General features: G+C 40.5%; 1 protein-coding gene across 3 annotated transcripts; it reads left to right on the top strand.

Annotated features, from left to right (window-relative positions):
• Positions 1–208: 208 nt before the first annotated feature.
• Positions 209–18,805, top strand: LOC306845257 (beta-1,4-mannosyl-glycoprotein 4-beta-N-acetylglucosaminyltransferase-like). 3 transcript variants are annotated; one of them, XM_079377947.1, is made up of 3 exons: positions 209–590; positions 11,681–12,014; positions 12,825–18,805. In XM_079377947.1, the coding sequence occupies exons 2-3, from the start codon at positions 11,682–11,684 to the stop codon at positions 14,256–14,258; spliced, it is 1,767 nt and encodes a 588-aa protein (XP_079234073.1). In that variant the 5' UTR covers positions 209–590; position 11,681; the 3' UTR covers positions 14,259–18,805. The 3 variants fall into 3 exon arrangements, with proteins under 3 accessions (XP_079234073.1, XP_079234075.1, XP_079234074.1); XM_079377949.1 differs by lacking the exon at positions 209–590 and adding an exon at positions 7,236–7,364; XM_079377948.1 differs by lacking the exon at positions 209–590 and adding an exon at positions 7,796–8,039.
• Positions 18,806–22,197: the final 3,392 nt, after the last annotated feature.

Below are 22,197 nucleotides of genomic sequence, written 5' to 3'. Positions count from 1 at the left end.
TCGAACCACGCCGTTCACGAGCACCATATCTCATCGCCTTTTGATATAAACATGATTAAAGTGTTTGACGGATGAATCAGCGATGATTTATGATGAATAATGAGCTGGTGTGGAGGATGAAGAGCTGCATGATGCTGAAGTGATCCGCTGGTGTGTGTGTGTGTGTGTGTGTGTGTGTCGGTGGTCCGGAGGGCGGAGCTGCGGGTCTCTGCGCCCCCGGTAACGTTACCGACGGATGCACCGATCACTGCTGGGCGGAAGAGCGTCATTTCAGCAGAAAAACAGACCGAGAGAGAAGCAGCGCGGACGGACTCGGCGCTCCCGTTAACGGAGATCAAGCGGGGATCGAGGCGTCGACGCACATCGAGAGCGATTTTCTCTTTCTTCCGCAGCAGGATGGATTTAAACGCGGACGCCCGACGCGAGCGCGATCCTCCCGCATCACCGGCGGAGCGTCACTGAAGCATCATCCGCGCTCCGCGACGCCTCCGACCGCTCCGATGCGAACAAAAGCCTCGCTTTCACCTCCACCCTTACCGACCGCAGCGCCTCCATCCGCAATGAACATCTAGAGGAGCGTCAGGCGATGGGTGAGACACACACACACACACTCTCACACACTCTCTCACACACACACGGATCGGTGGATGGGGTGCAGCATCTGCTCGGTCAAACGAGCCGAAATCACGGGCGTCTTATTATTGAGCACTCGCTGCTGTTGTTAATTTTACTGATGCGGATTCGCTTCAGATCTGATGTGGGTTTGTCTGCAGAACGAGCTGTTTGATATTGCAGATTATGTTATCAAAGCCAAATATCCCTCCAGGAGAGTAAATATGATTTAAATAGCCTCTGTAATTGAATCATTGTGTTGGTGCTACCCTGCAGGCCTCTAAAGATACAATCCAGTTTCTAATGCGGTTTGACTCCAGATCTGTGTGGAAACATCACATCAGATGTGATATGAACGTCTGGTTCATAATTAACCCCAAAAATAAGAAATTATATTTTGAGTGCAAAGAAAATGAAGGCTATTTTTAGCTGCTGTTCATATTACTGATGTTGATTCGCTTCCGCGCAGATCTGAAGTGGGTTTGTCTGCAGAACGAGTTGTTTGATATTGCAGATTGTTATCAACCAAATGTAAAGGTTTAGCTGGCTTTTGCATCTCGTCACGCTTGTGTGATATAAACATTGGTGAAACCCTGCAGGCCTCTGAAGGTACAATCCAGATTCTGATGCGGTTTGACTCCAGATCTGTGTGGAAACAGCACGTCAGATGCCTAAATGTGATAAGAACGACTGATAATTCAGAAATCATGTTTTGTATAAAGAAAGTGAAGCCTGTTTTTAGCATGATTTGGATTGTGATTGACAGGTTAATATGACGTGGTACGTTCCTGTTCTTGAACGTCAGGGTAGTTTTAGTTTGGAGCTTTTATTCTTCTAAATTCTCATTATACTCAAAGCTGATTATCATTCGATTCTCATTATGCAAAAAAATAAATACCATGTAGCAATGTTATACATTTAAGGCCAACATTATTATACTGTACAGAGACTACGATTTAAAGAAGATCATTCAAATATTAAAATTTAAGTGTTTGCATTGCAATAATGAGAATTTGGAAATGATGTGAAAAACAAACCAACCTAATCATCCTCAGGCTTCATTTCTTATATAATATATTTTAATATTTCTGTTTTTGGGTTGAATTGTGGCAGGTTTTGGCAGGACAGATGGGTTTGATGTTAGTCGAGGTGAAGGTCTGTTTCTGATGTTCTTTATTCTCTGTTCCGGTTCTGCTCGGTTGTTTTCTAGGTAATGATATGGATTGAGTTTCGGCTCACAGGTGACTGACCTACAGCACAGATCAGAACACAATGACATGTGAAGAGCGGCCGTGTGTGTGTGTGTGTGTGTGTGTGTGTGTGTGTGTTTGAACACACGGTGAGCAGATGTTGAGGCTCATGTCTTCTTCAGCTCATATGGTGTGTAAGATAACAGACAAACACCACGAGCTGCTGAAGTCAACGTTTGGAGGACTGTGTGATCACAGGATCTGCTGAAGAGTTTAATGATGTTTGGTGATGGAGGTCTGATCCAGGTCTGATGGATGCTCCTGATCTCGCTCACTGGATGTAATTATCATTTGATTAGTGTTTGAGTGCTTTTCATGATCAGTTCTGCTTGTCTTATATTAATAGTCATATCAGAAATCAAACTTTCCTCGATCTTCTGAACTCATATTTGCTCAGAACTCAACACTTCTTCTCATGCACAAACAAATTCAACATATAAACACAAAGGCGCACATATTTGAGTCCATGAGGAGGAAGAGGGACCGATGCTGTTATGAGTTCATAGTTACCACTGTTTAAAATAAACGCTTGATTATCATTAGAAGATGATGTCAGGTGAAACATTTAATGATTCTAAATCACAGTGAAGCACAAAATCACTTTCCAGAACATTTTTGTTCACTGTTTCTTGGTCTTCCCAACCTCATCTGACATGCCAAAACATGACAATATTCAAGCGACATCTGAGAACTCATCACTTCCGTGAGCATTTAACTGCAAAACAAAACAAAAATAATTCTATGCTTCCTCTTTCTCTGAATCTCTCCCTGTTCTGGCTTGTACTGTCCTAAACAATGTCTGAACCTGTATTACGAGCACTTCTCATGTTTCTTTGCCTCTTTGGTGAGTTCCTTGTTTTATTCCTCCTAAAAAAAAAAAAGTGTTTATAAATAATTAATAAAGTATTACATTTAAATGATAAATGATTAATACATTAAATTTGACTCGGTTTAGTAAAATCCTCTTAAATGAACTGTTCTGTCATAATGAACTCTTCCTCGAGTCGTTCCAAACCCGTACGAGTTTCTTTCTTCTGTTGAACATAGAAGTTATTCTGAGGAAAGTTGGTGACCAAACAGTTGCTGGTAGCCATTGACTTACATAATATGGGAAAAAGATACTATGGAAGTCGATGTCTACCAGCAACTGTTTGGTTATCAACATTCTTCACAATACTTTCTATTCTAAATGATGGCATAATTTTAATTCTCGGGTGAATATCTCTTTGTCTAAATTAAAATTAAAGAGAATAATTTGACTAATGTTTTAAAGAAATAGTTTTTAACAGCATGCATTTATCTTAACTTCCAGTTTGTCACTGCCGTGAGCACAATTACAGTCCTCGAGCAAAGCAGCACACTCATGTTCCTCACCTCAGCCACAAACACATCAGCATCCCCATCCAGGACCAGCACCAGACACTAACAGCTCGACTCACTAATGCAGAAAATAACACTTTCAGCGTTTCAGCTCCAAATCAGCATTCTGGGAACTAAAATTCCACCCATGCATTTGCAGTTAATGCAACAAAAATCATTTGTTTATTCCAACACAAATGAATTCGGTAAACTTCAGTGTTACGTATTACTGAACACAATCAAATATAATGCATTTGATATAGACGATGCAGCTGTCCTTGATTCTTTGGTCCAGAATGGTTTAATTGTTGTGTTTGAGGAGATGTTGAGAAGCAGCGGTGTGTGTGTGTGTGTGTGTCGGTGTCTCCTTACAGCTGCGTCCTGAACACACCTACTGCAGCCAAAATGGTGCTGACCTGTTTCTGACCTCTGAGTGCAAGCCGAGCGACTCCTGACGGAACGTTCCACTCGCTTTCCGTCAGCGGGGGGATCGTCCCGCAAAAACACACACACACACACACACACACACACTCTTCAGTGGTGTGCTTCCTCCTCTCTGATGACCGCTTCCTGTCCCAGAGCTGTCTGAGATACCCTGTCCAGTCCAGTTAGAGTAATAACAGACACGTGTGTGTGTGTGTGTGTGTGTGTGTGTGTGTGTGTGTGTGTGTGTTTGAGTGCCAAGCACAGCACATATGAATGCATTCAGTGTGTTGAGCCAATCAGATCAGACTGTGGGCGGGGCTATAACAGAAATAGAACTGAGTTTCCTGTCAGTTATCAGAGTCAGGACTTGTTAGAACATAATATGAGATGGACATGCAAGAGAAGCTTGACTGTAATCATGTGTGGCTTTATTGTGCTCCTCTTTAGAGCCGTTTACTCGGCCAACAGAGATATGTTCTATGAACTTGCTGTGGCTCCCATTAAGTTATGAAAACATTATTTCTAAATGTCCTCTGAATGTTCAAAATGTCCTGTTTGTAAAAAGGTTTTTAGAATGTTTTTTCTTGGTTACACAAACATTACGGGAACGTTCCATTTTATCATTTGGCAAATATTATGGGAATGTTACTTTTTGACTTGTTCTTTGAAACAACTTGTAACATTTAAAAAAATGTTAAATGAACGTCCAACTAAAACATTCTACAAATGATGTATAAATAAGGTTTCTGTGCTAACATTATTGAAGACCAGAGAACTCTAAACAAACGTTCCGCTAACATTACTGCAGGAATATTTGTTCAGAACTCGAGAGAACCGTTCCAGAACGTTCTGAGAATACTCTGTTAGCTGCAGTAAAATACACTTTATTTGAGCACTCTTCCATAATGTACTTACAGTGCTCTATTTACACACACTCATTTTGTACTTAATATATATTCTTTAGTACTTCTTAAGATAATCGTTATCTAATTGTGCTCAACTGTGCTATTTTGCCTTCTAGCATGCCCAGTCTCCCTGTCGGGATTATAACGTTACAAACATGTTTCTTAGAGCGTTTATCAAGCCCAAATAAAATCATAAGGACATTCAGAGAATATTGATCTCAGAACATTTCTCTCAGCGTTGTGTGAATGTGTATGAAATATTAATAAAGTTATAAGAACATTTCATAAACATTACTTTAGGAGCGGTTTGTCCTAACATTTGTTTGAGTTAGGGTTGCATTTAACTTTTAACTAACATTTAACAAAACAAGGTTGGCAAATATGAGAATGTTCCCTGTTAGTTATGAAAGAGGCAGTGAAATGAAAAGATAAGACGTGATGTGTGATGAGATCAAGGGGAATATTATGTAAACAGAATATTTTCGTTTTTTGTCCAGTTGTGCAAACTGTGTGAAATTGTGAGAGTTTAATTGTGTGTATTTAGGACACCTGTGATATGATCCTTAGTAAAAGAGTTTGTTTTATTCCAAACGTTTCAAATCTCATTTATAGAGAGTTCATCTGAGAAGTGATGATCCCGTTCCAACGAGTGGAAGTCTGTTGGAAAAGAGTTGATTTTAGTAAAGTGCCTGTATTTAGAAACACCCACTAACGGTGTTTGTTTTAATGACTTTAATTTATGTGAATTTAAATAAGCAAATCACTGTTATAATGATGAGAATTTAATGAAAATCACTGTTGAGAATAATTAGAAGCACAAACAAAACGTCCAGGGTCAATGCAGTCATGACGGTTTGGGGGTAAAATGTGTTCAATCGTCATGAAAATAATGCCACAATGCAGAAAAATCCTAATGCTCCTAAAATAAGCTTGATTTGATTTCTGTGGAATCTGATGTGAGTGTTTGCTCCACAACCAGTGTTTGTGTGGACCGAGCAGATACAGAGAGGCTGGAGAATGAGCTCTATTGTGCTGCACACACACACACACACACACACACTGTCCAAGACTGAGTTTGGCTCTGGACACACTTTCAGTGACACATGACGCGTGACGTACGTTTCCATGGTGACATATGTAACGCAGCGGGATACTGTGGAGTGCTTCACTCTGCCAGACGAACACACACACACACACACACACACACACGGGTCACAGACGCTGTCTGGAGATCAGGGCTGGTAGTCTGTGAGGAGTGTGTGCTGATACTGTGATCTCATAAAAGCCCCACAGACACACAATGAATGATGCACATCTACAGACCAGAAGATCACTGACACTTAGCAACCACCCAGAACACCCTAGCAACCAAGTGCAACACTTAATCCCTCTCAGAACACTGTATAAAGCACAGAACAGCATGCCGATGAGTTTTGCATCACAAACACAGTGTTCAGAAAATGTAAATTCATAGCATGCAAAATGTGTACACTGACAGTGACATGCTGGTTTTCAGGGAATTTAAAGCTGACTAATTTGTTTTTGTATCGATGGTTACACACACAGGAGGTGTGTTATGTTCGTTGTTTGTCAGAGTTGTTGCTGGTTCTAAGGCTTTCTCTCGTTTGCTTTGACTTCCTCCAGATACAGAGCAGTGCTTCACACACGCCGACTGTGAGTAAACGCAGAAAACAGGTGTTTGATTCATGGCTGAGTAATGAAGATGAGGATGTGAGTGTGTGTGTGTGTGTGTGCATGTGTGAGAGTGATTGAGTGTGTGTGAGTGTGTGTGTGTGTGTGCATGTTTATGTGGTTTATGAGGACACAAATGTGTATAATGACATGGGTATGACAGAGGTATTACAATATGAAGGTGGTTTATGAGGACACTGCCTATGTCCCCGTAATTCAAAAGGCTTAAAAAACATACTAAATGGTGTTTTTTTGAAGATCTAAAAATGCACAAAGTCTCCTGTGAGGGCTAAGTTTAGGTGTAGGGTTGGTGTAGGGCAATAGCACACACAGTTTGTTCAGTATAAAAACCATTACGCCTATGGAGAGTCCCCATAAACCACAAAAACCAACATGTGTGTGTGTGTGTGTGTGTGTGTGTGTGTGTGTGTGTGGGGTGTGGGGGGGGTCGTCTCATCTGGTTGTGTCTCTCAGGAATTCTGTTCTCTTATTCAAAATTCATGGAGTTTAATCAGTTGATTAATTCAGTGCTTGGTAACAGATCCTGTTTGGGAGTGTGTCCAACACAGTGCTTTCTGACCCACACGTCCACCTGAACACACACACGTACACACTCACACACACACACACTCTCACACACACACACACACGCGCACACACACATACTCTCACACACACTCTCTCACACACACACACACACACACACACACACACTCACACACACACACTCTCTCACACACACACACACACGCGCACACACACATACTCTCACACACACACTCACTCACTCACACACACACACTCTCTCACACACACACACACACACACACACACACACACACACACACACTCACACACACACACTCTCTCACACACACACACACACGCGCACACACACATACTCTCACACACACACTCACTCACACACGCGCACACACACACGCGCACACACACATACTCTCACACACACACTCACTCACTCACACGCACACACACACTGAATGTGAATGTGTTGTGTTGTGTTTCCTCACACAGACTCTCATGACGGAAATGAAAGCTTCATGGCAGATCGTGTTTCATTCGTGTTGTGAAGTGTGTGATCTGAATGTAGAAGATCATAGTAAGAATATTAAGAAATTATAATTCATATTATGATAAGACGTTTCATTTTGCATAAACAAAATGACGCCTCTTTTGGGAACATCAGGATTTGTTTTGAAATTATAAAATATTTTTTCTGTAGCATAATGCCAAAACAATTATGTATTTAAATTGTTTAAGCGTTTGTCATGGTACTCAAAAACAGTGTTACGGTAATGAGAATCATCAGTGACAATACTGTCCTTTTTTCTGGTTTTTATTGGTAAATAATGTATATTTTTGACAGGATTCATAAGATTCACATCACTGCACAGTTGGTGTAACTCTTAATAAATAACATCTTCCTCTTTGACTCGGTTCTGCCATGCTGGTACATTTGAGGTTATCTCAGAAAATGAAACAAACAATAGTAAACAGGGCTTTATAAATACAGCAGTTCTGAGTGAGAAGGAGGGTTGTCCGTCAGACGGATGGTGTGATGATTGTGAACTCTATTTACACTCGTTTTCATCAAGCAGAAGCATCACCAGCAGATTCCTATACAAACTGAGCTGTGTGTGAATCCCTGGCGCTTCATGTTCTCTTCTGAAACTCTGGAGATGCATGTGAGGTTAGGCTTTTTCTCAGGAGAAACATCTGAGGCTTCAGGAAAACTGCCAGTTGTTGTCCATCTAATCTGAAACTGACTGGTCAGGTATGTTTCTGCTCTGTGTGCTGGGTTTTGTGTGTTTGTGAGAGTTCAGAGTGCGCCACGTTCCTCTCTTATCTCACAAAAAACACTGCTGTCTCTTACAGGGTGTGACCTGCTGGAAATGTGTGTGTGTGTGTGTGTGTGTGTGAGAGAGAGAGTGACTAAATGTCCCCACAAGGACTGTAAAACCTGAAATTTTTGACATTGTGGGGACCAGCCTGCGGTCTCCGAGGGGAAAAAATGATTAAAAATAGTGAATGATGTTTATCTGAAAGTGTAACAGGTTTTCTGCAAGGGGTAGGTTTAGGGTTAGGGGATATAAAAGGGTATACAAGTAATAGAAGTCTATGGAAAGTCCCCACAATTCACAGAAACAAACGTGTGTGTGTGTGTGTGTGTGTGTGTGTGTGTGTGTTGATATTCTTGTACATTTATATGAATAGATGCTGTTTTTATTTCCCTCTGTTACTGGTATCTGAAATATCATGGCGTCTGCGATCAGAAAGTGACGTTGTAAAATAAAAATACAACAAACAAAAAAACAATGACATAGATACATATATATATAGCTAGTTAGATAAGAGATATTTATTCAAAAAAATAATTTTTGGTACTTCATACATTTCTCATATTTTTGCCCGTTTATAAAGATGTATTTTCTTCGTGAATATATTTGTAAAACTAGATTTTGCATTCACCAAAATGCATTTTAAGATTGCAAATGTATTTTTTTGTCAATCTAATCTACTAAATTTTCACATTTCGAGGTTTAGGCAAAATACTATATTCTATATTTTAAAAAGCCATTCTGTTTACAGCATACAGTATATTTAGCATATATTCTACATATATCTTGGCCCAGAAAAACTTTCTTTTTTTTTTTTTCTAAGGTCCCAGTGGTTTAGTGCATTTATATGCCAAATATCATCTGCCTGACTCACATAAATTCTTATAATGTTTGTGGAGCTGTCGAGTGTCTGTGTGTTTATATCTGAGCAGATGTTTGCTGATGTCCATGAACGTGCCTGTATTGTGCTGGACTTCAAGAACACAAGCTCACAAAGAATAAGAAACGCTCTCCTGCAGCTGGATCACAGGACTGAAGCGGAGCCAGCTGCAGTGTGAAGATTGATTCCTGCTACAGGATCTGTGTGTGTGTGTGTGTGTGTGTGTGTGTGTGTGTGCTGTAGATCTGAGACTAACTCAGTCCCAGAAGGCGAGTCGGTGACTGTCCTGATGTGACCGCAGCCTGTTTCTACTGGTGGAAAAATCAAAATCGTATCAGAGACAGAGAGAGATAGACACAGACAGACATGAGCTGATTTACTCCACACAAGAGATGTATGTGTGTGTGTGTGTGTCTTTCTCTCTCTCTCTCTCTCTGTGTGTGTGTGTGTAATCTGACACAACTGCTCTCTGGTGTCAGATGTGACTCAGCAGATCTGCTGTGATCATGTGACAGTAGATGTTTTATCTTTAATATTCCACACATTGTTATGTCAAATCTTTATTAAATAACAGTGTTTGGTCAAAGAGCTTCTGCAGACATGAAACAAACATGAACTGGCCTTCAGGATTCTGACCAGAGATTCTGCACTATTTGGCAACCCTACGTGGCATTTGTTGAAATAAGGAAGTGCAACCCCAAAATATTTATATCACCAGTTTAACTCTTTCGTTATTAGTTCTTGTATTCGTATTAGTGCTATAATTTGCATACTATGAAAATCTGGAAAAAAATAAATAAATAATATATATATATATATATATATATATATATATATGAACTGGCTAATCAGATCATGTCCATGTGTACAGCCAGTGACATAGAGACTGACAATCAAAGGTGTAAAGCATGTGTAGATGTCATCACATGCGTATCTGTGATTGTGAGCGTTTTTAGGATGCAATTTCATGTTAAAACTATTTTAACTTTTAAAAAATGCATCTAAGGACCCTTGAATTCTGTTTCATGTCGTTTCTCTCTGTATGTGAGCGTGATAACCACCCCGTCTAACTGCACGGTTCCACCCAAATCTACCATAACCCATCACAAAATGAAAAACCAGGCTGCATTGGACTGGTTTGAAATGCTGTGAAGTGAGAAAAGTCACAGAGTGAATCTATTTGACTGTGTGTGTGTGTGTGTGTGTGTGTGTGTGTGTGTGTGTGTGTGTGTGTGTGTGTGTGTGTGTGTGTGTGTAGGAGTCTGATTGTGTTAAATCCAATTTGGCTGCCGGTTGTTGCTCTTTTTATTCATCTTCCCACAATAATGCGTCAGTTTATTTGTGTCTTGCAAACCCCGCAGTGTTTCCTGCGTTTCACCAGGTTGTCCAATCACGTCGCAGCTCTGTTCCTCTCATTAACTGGGTTAGCTGGGTATTTAACAGCTGCTTTGCTAATCTGGCCTCTTCCTGTACGACATGTCTGTGGTCCGCTCCCGCGTCCAGGAAATCTGTTTATTTGCCCAGATATGGCCAGAGTTTTGAGAACGCAGCAGACCTGGAGGACTATAATGTGATAAGAGCTCGCTCAAGTACTGAGGTGCTAAACCATTCAGGGCTTTATAAGTAATTAACAAGATTTTAAAATCTATACGATGTTTGATAGGAAGCCAGTGCAGTGTTGACAGAACCGGGCTAATATGGTCGTACTTCCTGTTTCTAGTAAGAACTCTAGCTGCTGCATTTTGGACAAACTAATCATGTAATCGTGATCACTGAGCACTTTACATTACAATCACATACTGTGTTCCAGTGAGGAAAATGCCACAAAATGCACTTTAATATTTCTGATGCAGTTATTATGCACTCCAAATAAACTTAAGATGTCTTGGGAGGCACTCTTATAGGACAATATTTGAAAATCTGGAATCTGAGGGTGCAAAAAAATATAAATATTGAGAAAATCTCCTTTAAAGTTGTTCAAATGAAGTTCTTAGCAATGCATATTACTAATTAAAAATTACATTTTGAAATATTTATGGTAGGAAATTTACAAAATATCTTCATGGAACATGATCTTTACTTAATATCCTAAATATTTTTGGCATAAAAGAAAAATCAATCATTTTGACCCGTACAATGTATCATAAACAAAATAAATGTGGTTATTGCTTTCAAAAGCGGTTGTCTCCTGTTTGCAAAAGCAGTTGTGTAAGACAGTTCTGTAAGCAATACTTTGACAGACTCTGCTTAGGCCTTTTAGAATGACTATAACATTTCAGATGCTGTGCCACAAGATCGGTCCACTGATTAGTCAGGTTTTGCCATCCCATAGAGCAAAGTCACATGACTTTTTTTTTATGCACATGAAGGAATTTATTTGGCAAATGCATTTCCATCTCCCATTATTTGCATTAACCCTCAAAAGTCAAAAACCACCACAAGTGAGCATACAATCTTCACTCATTGGCTGAATGTCACTTCACTTCTTTTTCTTTTTGCGAATTAAGGGGTGGATTTTTGTTCAGGCGTTTCCATCACTTGGTTCTGATGCAATACTTCAAAATGCGCTTAAAAACAGGGTGATGGAATCATAGCTAACATCACACTGAATTTAGCACTTGAATATGAATTGTTCATCAGTAATCATTTCTCTTCCAAATCTAAGTCTGATTTCTGTTTTATCTCTCTGTATCTCAGGATGAAGATGAGACGTCACAGGGTTTTCTTGATTTGCACGGTGGGACTGTGTGTCATTTCCTTCCTGCATTACTACAAGGCTCTCCACTACGTGTCCCTGCTGAGGGAGTTGTCTGCACCTTACCCTAACATCAAATCCTTCATCATGGTCACTGATTTCTTCTGGAAGGAGGGCACCACCCCGCTGTCCAGCGCGTCTCCAGAGGAAGGGCCACCGCTGGTCCACAGGCTGTCCGGAGGAGGCCTGGAGCTCGACTCCAGACAAGAACCTGAAGCGCCGCAGCCGTGGAAGAGACCTGAAGATCCGCAGGGCAGGAGCTCAGGGACTACAGAGGTACCAGCGCTGCTCTTCTGTGAAGTTGTGTGTGATTTCTGCACCAAACAAACACTCCCCCTTCTGTCACACCAGTCTATAGTATGGATAATCCTGACTCAAGAAATCAGTGTTTCCTATTAGCTATTAACTTCCTAATAAATCAAAAATCTATGAAGCGGCAGTACTTACCACACATTTTATATATATATAACTTGAATTAAGATTAGATGTTTGTCAGTGGCGCTCAGGATCTGCAAATCATTTGCCATCGTCCCTATCAGTCATCTCTCCTTACTCTGTTTATGTGGTAAGTTAAATTGTTTGTACTGAAATGTAACAGGCAACAGCTAGCAAGCGGCTGACCATGTCCCGTTAGTGGCTCTGTAGAACACGTTATTCATTTTCCGTGCCTTTCCAAATACACACTCACAGTTGAGTTCTGCCTTTTTTGTTCTGACAACATCATGTTGTTGTTGTTATTATTATTATTATATTAACTAGAAAATCGATGCAAATTGCTAGAAGACTGAATCACAATCCATATGTTAATCGATTTTTTCCCCCACCCCTAATACATAATATAATGCATAAAATAATTATATACATAATATCATTTTGAATATTCAAGTGGTCCAGGTATTGGACCATTTCTATCTGAATATTTTAGATCTGTCGTTGGCCGTGTGTCTCACCTGGTGGCCTGTTGATGTTAATGTTGATCGGCAACATTGCTCAAAAAGTTGCCCCATGTAGCATCAGCCTAAGAGTCAGTGAAATTTGTGTCTATATTCTGCTGTCTTCTCATGGGGCTTGTTCTTCATTAATCAGGTCCATAAGGGAGGTTTGATCGCCTGGCAGTCCAGCAGCCCGACCAACCAGAAGCCCGACCCACAGAGAGACGCTGCGGTCAGAGTGGCGGTGAACAAGCTTCAGCCGCATCATGCCTCGACTCCAGACCCGCTGGAATTCCTGGGGGACCTGCACCGCCGCACCCACGTCCTCCAGGATGATCGCTCCCCTTATTTCGTCCGCACCAAAGCAGGCGCTCTGTGCTTCCGACAGGGAACGGAGGTGGCTCCGCCTAAAGATGAGACATTGAAAGCTAGACCCAGTGTAGCTGGCCTCAGCCAGCGGAGAATCCTGCAGAAGCCTGATGACTCGAAGACTCCAGCGAAATCAGTGGAGGAGTCCGGAGCCTCTCGAGGGAAGGCCAAGCGCGGCAAGCGACTTGTGAAGTGTGTTTGTCGGCCGGGCTGGCACGGTCCATACTGCGGAGTGCCCACTATGGTGTACCACTCCAATCTGCCCACTAAAGAGAGACTGACCCCCCGTGAGACGCCTCGACGCGTCATAAACGCCATAAACGTGAACCACGAGTTTGACTTGTTGCACGTGCGCTTCCGCGAGCTCCTCCGGGCCGTGGATCTCTTCTTCGTGTGCGAGTCCAACTTCACGGCGTACGGAGAGAGGCGTCCGCTGAGGTTCCTGAATCTGCTGCTCAACGGAACGTACGATTATGTGCGCCACAAGATCCTGTACGTTTTCCTGGATCATTTCCCAGAGGGCGGCCGACAAGATGGATGGATCGCCGACGACTATCTGCGCACATTTCTGACTCGCGACGGCATGGCGCGGCTCGTGGGCTCGCGGCCTGACGATGTTTTTCTCATCAACGATGCCGACGAAATTCCGGCTCAGGAGGGAGTCCTTTTCCTAAAGCTTTTCGATGGCTGGACGGAGCCTTTTGCCATCCACATGCGGAAGTCCCTGTATGGATTTTTCTGGAAGCAGCTGGGCTCCCTCGAGGTGGTGTCGGGGTGCACTGTCGGGATGCTGAGGGACGTCTACGACAACGATGGGATTCGGCTCCGGCGGCGGGAGTACTACACCATGCCGGGATTCCGGAAGTACGAGAACGACACCGGACACATCTTGGTGCAGTGGTCGATTGGAAGTCCGTTCCATTTCGCAGGCTGGCACTGCTCCTGGTGTTTCACGCCAGAGGGAATTCACTTCAAACTCATTTCGGCCCAGAACGGAGACTTTCCTCGCTGGGGTGACTACGAGGACAAGCGCGATCTCAACTATATAAGGGAGCTGATCCGAACCGGGGGCTGGTTCGATGGCTCCGTCCAAGAATACCCTCCATCGGACCCTAAGGAGCACATGTATGCCCCCAAATACATGTTGGATCATTACGATCAATACCGCTACTTGTTGGAGAACCCTTACGCCAAGCAGTCCTACCTAGGAGGCGCATAGAGCAGAATGAGGGCCAAAGATGGTTTGATTGAAGACCGTAAGGAAGGGGAACAGAGAGGGAGAGAAGAGAACACCGTCCTGTTTCTTTCTTTCCTCTCTCTCTCTCTCATTGGTCCCAACATCCAACACCGTCCAATATGTGAATGCAGGCCTTGCAGAGACCAACAGCAAACCTTTCTGTTTTGGTCGATGTTTACATCAATGATTTCCAGTGTTCTTTGAGAGACTGCAATAGACGCCTCCTGTGTTCACTGTACAAGACTGTGTGTGTGAGAGAGAGTATGTGTGTGTGTGTGTGCGATCAGACTGAATTTCATTGGTGCACAGACTTTCTTGCTTGCACTTCAGAATCAAAATAAGAAAACTCATTGCACAAATGCCACATTTTGGGGTTTGTTGACAGCTTGTAAATTCCTCCGAACTCAAACGTCTTTTTCCTCGGTCAGAAAAATATCTTTGTGTATCATTGTGAGCTGTTCTGAATGAGTTTGTGGACTAGAGAGAGAAAGAAAGAGGCCATTCGAGAGAAACAGAGCTTTGTTTGAGCTCTGCTGGGTTCTGATGGAGCTGATATGTGAGATTGTGCCGAGTGAGAGAGGTCCGCTCGGATAACACAAATGAGCTTCCTGTTTGAGAAATCCTTGCGGAAAACATCCTAAAGCTGGGAAAAGAGCTGTTTTCAAGTCAGATATTTAGTCTAACCACTCATACTGTGCACAAGAATGGGGAGACGCCAGATAAAAATAAGTCAGAGGCTCTGTTCCAAACTAGTGAGATGCCTACGTAGGCAGCACTTTAAGGCATCACAGCTGCATCCCTACACAAAGGTTGTTTCAAATCATGTGCTGCCTTCTAAGATACCTTCTTTTGACCAAATTTAAAACAAATTTCAGAGAAAGCATGATCTTAGAATGCATTAAGACAATCTACTTAAAAAAAAAAAAAAAAAAACATCCATGATATCGGACAAATACTTGTTGATTATAAATGCAATGTATTCAATACAGAAAAGCATTGATATAAACAGTTTAATGTGTATTTTTGTTGTAGTTGCATCATGCTTAATCAGCAATGCAGCTCACTGTGTTTTGGAACAGAGCCATGTAGTGTTTGCTGTTCTTGGCTCTCTCGTGTTTTAATTTTAAGTTAGAGCAGGAAACAGTTTCTTATGAAATCCAGTTCTGGAAATGCCCTGTTCTCAGAGCTGTGAAGCCATCTGATCACATTAGAGATCCGTGGAGAATTACATTTACACAGCGGCACCAGAGATCTGAAGAGTTGCAGATGATTGGACAGGGATTGTTGTAGGATAATTCTGTCATTTACTGACTCTCTTTCTGCTGACGCTGTTAAAGTCAACATTAAATCAACATTGACTCTCTTAATTCATGTTCCCGTCTTATTGTGAATGATTCACCATTAATATTCTGAAGAATTACAGCTGATATCATCAATCCACCAACACCATCTGATCAAAAAATCAAGTCCCACCCTGCATTTATTCTCGAGATTTCATTCCAGAAATAAAAGTAAAATGTGACCCTGAACCACAAAACCAGTCATAAGGGTCAACTGTTTTTAAATTGAGATGTATACATCATCTGAAGCTGAATAAATAATCTTTCCATTGATGTATGGTTTGTTATGATAGGACAATATTTGTCTGAGATACAACTATTTGAAAATCTGGAATCTGAGGGAGCAAAAAAATCTAAATATTGAGAAAATCTCCTTTAAAGTTGTTCAAATGAAGTTCTTAGCAATGCATATTACTAATCAAAAAGAAGTTCTTAACAATGCATATTACTAATCAAAAATGAAGTTTTGATATATTTACGGTAGGACATTTACGAAATATATTCATGGAACATGATCTTTACTTAATATCTTAATGATTTTTTGTCATAAAAGAGAAATGTATAATTTTGATCCATACAATGTATTGTTGTCTATTGCTACAGATATACCTGTGTTACTCATGACTGCTTCTGTGCTGCAGGGTCACATATGGGTTGTGAATGTCATTTCATGTTGACTTTAATCCCCAAAATGATCAGCCATAAACAAACTCCAGTAAACATGGAATCACTTCCGGAGAACATTATCTCTCTGTCAGACATGCTGCTAAAAACAGGTCTCCAGATATAAGAAAATCTGTGCGCCGGGGAATTAAAATACTGCCATGATGAAATATATATCACCAGTAGTCAAGGGTGAATTTATGCTCGCAAATGACTTACTCACTGGTAAAAGGTCATTCGGCCGTGACACTACACACATCCATGTGGTCTGTTCGTGCCGCCGACTGCTGTTCTGTGTCCCAACAGCAGCACATTATAAACAGGCTAAAGATAGAGACAGCGTTAGATGTCTGAAGACATAACGGATCTCAGCAGAGAGAGACAGGTGCACAAGCGTTTATAGTGTTCATCCGCCAGGGTCTCAGATGTGCTTCATGCCACTGTGATTGCAGTGCACTCCTGACCTTCGTGTGCACAGTAAATGAGAGATGGCATCTCCAGATCTGTGTGAATTCCACATGGGAATAGAGTCGGAATGTTGAGCTTTTATTCCAGTGACCTCTGGTGAGGCGATTGAATTCTTATCCTGAAACGCCAGCATTAATGAGTTTCATTCTTACTGAATCACAATCAGTGATATCTGCATATCAAGCAGCCTACAGGTGCAGGAATATCTGTATTAATGGCCTTATGAATGACCTCTTGAGTTGGCATCATATTTTACAGACAGGAGAGCCAAACTCATATCTGAGTTCACATCCGCAGGATGAGATCCGTCCTTCCATAACCGTCGTGCCACATTTAGTTCAGAAGAGCATTTGATTTGATTTGAACCTGTGTGACAGCAGGTGCTCAGAGGAGATTTAATGATGGTTTGGCTGTAGATCAGGAGCTCACAGACTCTCTCTCTCTCTCTCTCAGTTAACAAGCATTCGCTGTTTTGGACTTATTGTCTTTTTTGCTTTGTGTTGTTTGCTGTTGTAAATGTTGTTGCTGTTTACATTATTTATCTTATTTATTACTCTCCTGTTTCTGTGTTGAAAAGGGAAGCTCGGTCTGTCAGAGGGAAGAGAAATTCTTCTCCTCCACATCATCCCTCCATCCGTCCTCTCGCACTGTATTATTCATCTTAAACATGATACTGAAAGTCACTCGTGAAGCTTCTTGGCCAGAAACACGCAGTATGCAAACGCACATGTTCTTGTGCTATTGAGATTTGAGAGTTTCAGCTGGTTATTCTATATTTTGACGTACATACAAGTGTACAAATTATCAGGAAAAGAACAAATGTAGAGCAGAACTTGGTGCTGTGCATTGGTTATTTGTATGTGGGCGTGGCGTTCATACCTGTATGCAGATGAGCGTTTACAGGGGCGGAGTTTACTAAATGATTGGAGGAATCCTGCAGACATCACTAGTCAGTAAAGACTTTTCGATTAAACATTGCAAGGGCAAAATTGTTCACAATAAGATCTATAACTTAAATTTGGGGGGAAATCAATAGAAAAAAAATAATCGAATGAATTAGAATTGGGTGAATCTTCATTCCAATTGCTGACTTTAAGGGCTGGAATACACTTCATGAATCATAACAGATTTAAAACACCAGAGGTCAGTTGCACCGATAGCCTAGTGGGCAGCGCATCAACATATAACACCGTGAACGAACAAAAGAGCAGGTGTCACCACAAATCAAAGGAAATGATGACGTTAATCATGATGTGGCATATGGACACACACTTACAACACCTGATATTAAACATGTGTGCATATATAGTGCATATATACCTGACAGCGTTCATCAGCTGTTTGAAGAAGATGCGATGGTTTGAGGGTCAAACACACTCAGGGCTCCTCAAACACACGATCCTTCAGGAAATAATCATCTCCTGTGCTGTCAAACTGTTCACATCTGCACTGCATTTTATGATTTCTTTAAGCGTAACTTATTCAGTGTGTTCTGCTTTAATATATTATATTTTGGGGTGAAGTTAACATTTCTTCTCATCGTAATGTGTAATCTTGCATATGACGCTGAGATCCTCATATTGTAACACAAAGATCATTCTGTCATGTTTGTCACTATTATAGACGCACTGTATGGGTTTTTGTTCCGCTAATCAAACCGGTTTAACTTTCCCTGTGATCTGAATTTATATGCGCTGCAGTGTGAACACTCTCCTCCAATCACATTCTCTCTCTGTGTGTGTGTGTGTGTGTGTGTGTGTGTGTGTGTGTGTGTGTGTGCGTGCGTGTGCGTGTGTGTGAGAGTTTCTCATACTGGTTCACAGATGGAATAATTTCTCTAATAGCTGTAGTCAGACGAAGGACGTATCTGTGAGAAAAGTGTTTGAAAAGAAGAGAATCTCCTGAATTCTCTCCTGCACTGCTAAGAAGGAGCGTGTACATTTAATGAGTTTATACTATCTTTTTTGTTTTGTGTATATGAATGGCTATATGTTAACCTTGAAGAAAAATTAAAAATAACAAATTCTATGACAAAAACTATAATAAATTAATTTGAATAACCACTCTGCGGATGTATTTCCATTTACATGTTTCATGTAGGCCTATATGTGACCCTGGAGCACAAAACCAGTCGTAACGGTCCATTTCTTTTTAAAATTGAGATGTATACATCATCTGAAAGCTGAATAAATAAGCTTTCCATTGATGTATGGTTTGTTCAACCCAATCTCATGAAAATGCGTATAAATAGTACCCCAAAGAAAAACTAAAACTGGTGGTATTGATACGCAAAACTGGACTTTGTCGTGTAAATGCTTCACGATGGGTAGATTAGGGTTGTGGGGTAGATACGTATCATATGCACGCCAAAGTCCATTTTTGCGTATCAAGCTTGGTTTGTTATGATAGGACAATATTTGTCTGAGATACAACTATTAGAAAATCTGGAATCTGAGGGTGCAAAAAAATCTAAATATTGAGAAAATCTCCTTTAAAGTTGTTCAAATGAAGTTCTTAGCAATGCATATTACTAATCAGAAATGAAGTTTTGATATATTTACGGTAGGAAATTTACTAAATATCTTCATGGAACATGATCTTAATATCCTAATGATTTTTGTCATAAAAGAGAAATGTATAATTTTGATCCATACAATGTATTGTTGTCTATTGCTACAGATATACCTGTGTTACTCATGACTGCTTCTGTGCTGCAGGGACACATGTTATGTTTCACAGAAAAAAAATGAAGCCAAATTGCTTCTTAATTGAAGTTCTACAATTATTTATTATTGAGAGATCAGGTCAATGGTTTCATGCTCTATTGTAAGTATTGAGCTCTGAGGAGAAAAATTGTGTTCATAGGAACACACTTCAAACCGTTCAGATGTTCACTAGTGAACTGAGTGCACACTAGAGGGCAGCATGCACACACACACACACACACACACACACACACACACTCTCTCACACACACACACACACACACACACTCTCTCTCACACACACACTCACACACACACTCTCTCTCACACACACACACAATCACTACTGAACACAACCACAGTCAGACTGCAGGAGATTTCTCTGAGGAAGGAGAACATTGGAAAGCTGCTAATAATAATCTGTTATTGAGAGATGTTATTATGTGGTTAAGGATGATTTGTGATCACGATCAAACTATATGTCCTGACTGGATTGTATAGGTTTACAGTGCTGACTAGTTTTAAATCAGTTGAGCAGTTGTTTCTGGTGACGTTATTATTGTCCCTCATTGAGAAATGATCCGTGTTGTCTTTCAGAACAAGCAGATGAAAAATGTTCTGGAGAAATAAGAAATGAATCTTCTGATATGTGTGATGTGGTCAGGTTCTGCTCAACTCTGAAATATTTGGGTCAGCGGATTGAACTGAAACGACATCTGAGTATTTTGTTGCTGAATTTAATAGAGACAGTATAAACATATACAGGTAAAAATGAGCAAAAACAAGTGAGAATACAGAAATACTTGCAAACATACGGTTTAGCACCAGTTCATGGAAAAACCTCAGAGAAACCTCGACAAGGTCATTTTAGGCACCTAATGAACATGTTTCATGACATCAGTCCAACAAAGGACTTTATTTCCCTGAAACTGAATCTCAGTTAGAGTAGAGCTGGATATCACTGAAGATCTGAACTGAGATCAGATTCACAGAGATCCTCACAACACTGATCTCACAGCATTATTATTAGTATTATTATTTTATGCTTTTATGATGCTTTACAGTCCCATTCCTCAGCATCTTTCAGCACAGTTCTAGAGAGACCATGATCTTCTTAAGACATATTTTGTTCCACGGAAGAAAGAAACCACACGAGGTGAAGTCTGTGGCTGAACTGTTCTTCAGAGACACAACACATCATGATAATCTGTGTGAACACGATATCTGCTGTGTTCCCAAACTGGAGTTTACTCTGATATCAGTTTGAGACTTTAAGGGAAGAAGTGTAAAGAGATCAAAATCAAATGGGAATATGATAGAATTATTTTCAGGATATGCCTCGTCGGTCAACTTTGGACCAATGCTAGTTAACTTTCACTAACATTTTTAAAAAGTTATATAAATATATTTAGATAAAAGTAATATATTACATTCTTAATGTTTATGTAACATTTATATAACTTTATTTGACCCTCTAGCACTCACTATTAATTTTCTAACTGCTAGTTTTCTTTTGTTGGTTTTGATTGCTTCTATTGTCATCATTCATAAGGCACTTTGGATAAAAGCATCTGCTAAATAATATTTGATTTATATGTTCTCATAACTGAGAATATGTTCTTGGACCAACACTGTCAAAACGCCTTTATGCTGTTATTTGTACTTAAACACTGGAAGAAACGTTTTTTATAACCTTTAAATAACATAATAATCATAAAAAACTGGACATTTTAGGGTTCTTAGAATATAAACAATTAACATTCATATAACGTAATGTTTTGAGTGAAAATAAAGTTAGCACAACATTGTAAGAAATGTTTTTGTAACCTTTAAATAATATTACAATCCTGACAAAAAAAATTCGAATATTCGAATATTAAGCATAAATGTTACATTCTGTGTAAAAATAACATTTGTAGAATGTTTAAGAAACATCTTAGTCACTTTAAAACTGTTCTAATTACAACAACAAAACTGGACATTTTAAAATTCCTACAATATTATATATATATATATTGGGTGAAAGGAAAGCTAGTAGAACATTGTAAGAAATGTTTGTGTAACTTTCAAATAATGTTATAATCAATTTGTTACATAGGTTGGCCCTTTTCTAGTTTCTAGTCTTCAGTGTTTCCTGACGCAGTGTAAACTCCAGTGTGTAACATGCAGTCATCAGCGTCCTAATGTCTCCAGGACTGAAGAGCTCAAATTCATTCACTGATCACAGGGAATGGAGGAGGAGAATGAAACACATCCTGCTGGATTGACCTGATTCATTTTGAAATACACAGTCCTGTTTGTCTGGAATAAAAGTACTGCTTACTGTTAATCGACAGGCTGCTCAGCAGCTCGAATCAAACACTGCAAAACACTTTACGCCTTTCAAGGATTTTCTTCAACAGCAGTGTGTTCAATTGAAAAGCTAAAGGTTCATTCACACACACACACACTCACACACACACACACACACACACACACACTCACACACACTCACACACACACACTCACACACACTCACACACACTCACACACACACTCACACACACTCACACACACTCACACACACACACACACACACACACACTCACACACACACACACACACACACACACACACACTCACACACACACACACACACTCACACACACACACACACACTCACTCACACACACACACACACTCACTCACTCACACACACACACACACTCTCTCACACACACACACACACACACTCACACACACACA

This window comes from Barbus barbus, assembly GCF_936440315.1.
Source record: "Barbus barbus genome assembly, chromosome: 25".
NCBI lineage: Eukaryota > Metazoa > Chordata > Actinopteri > Cypriniformes > Cyprinidae > Barbus > Barbus barbus.
Note: the sequence above shows the minus strand (reverse complement) of the source record. Positions and strands in the feature narration are given on the sequence as shown.

Excerpts from the sequence above, each read along its gene's own strand:
- LOC306845257 (XM_079377947.1), top strand. The coding sequence starts at position 11,682 with ATGAAGATGAGACGTCACAGGGTTTTCTTGATTTGCACGGTGGGACTG. Across the intron at positions 12,015-12,824 it reads GGAGCTCAGGGACTACAGAG|GTCCATAAGGGAGGTTTGAT; the intron begins GTACCAGCGCTG and ends TTCATTAATCAG.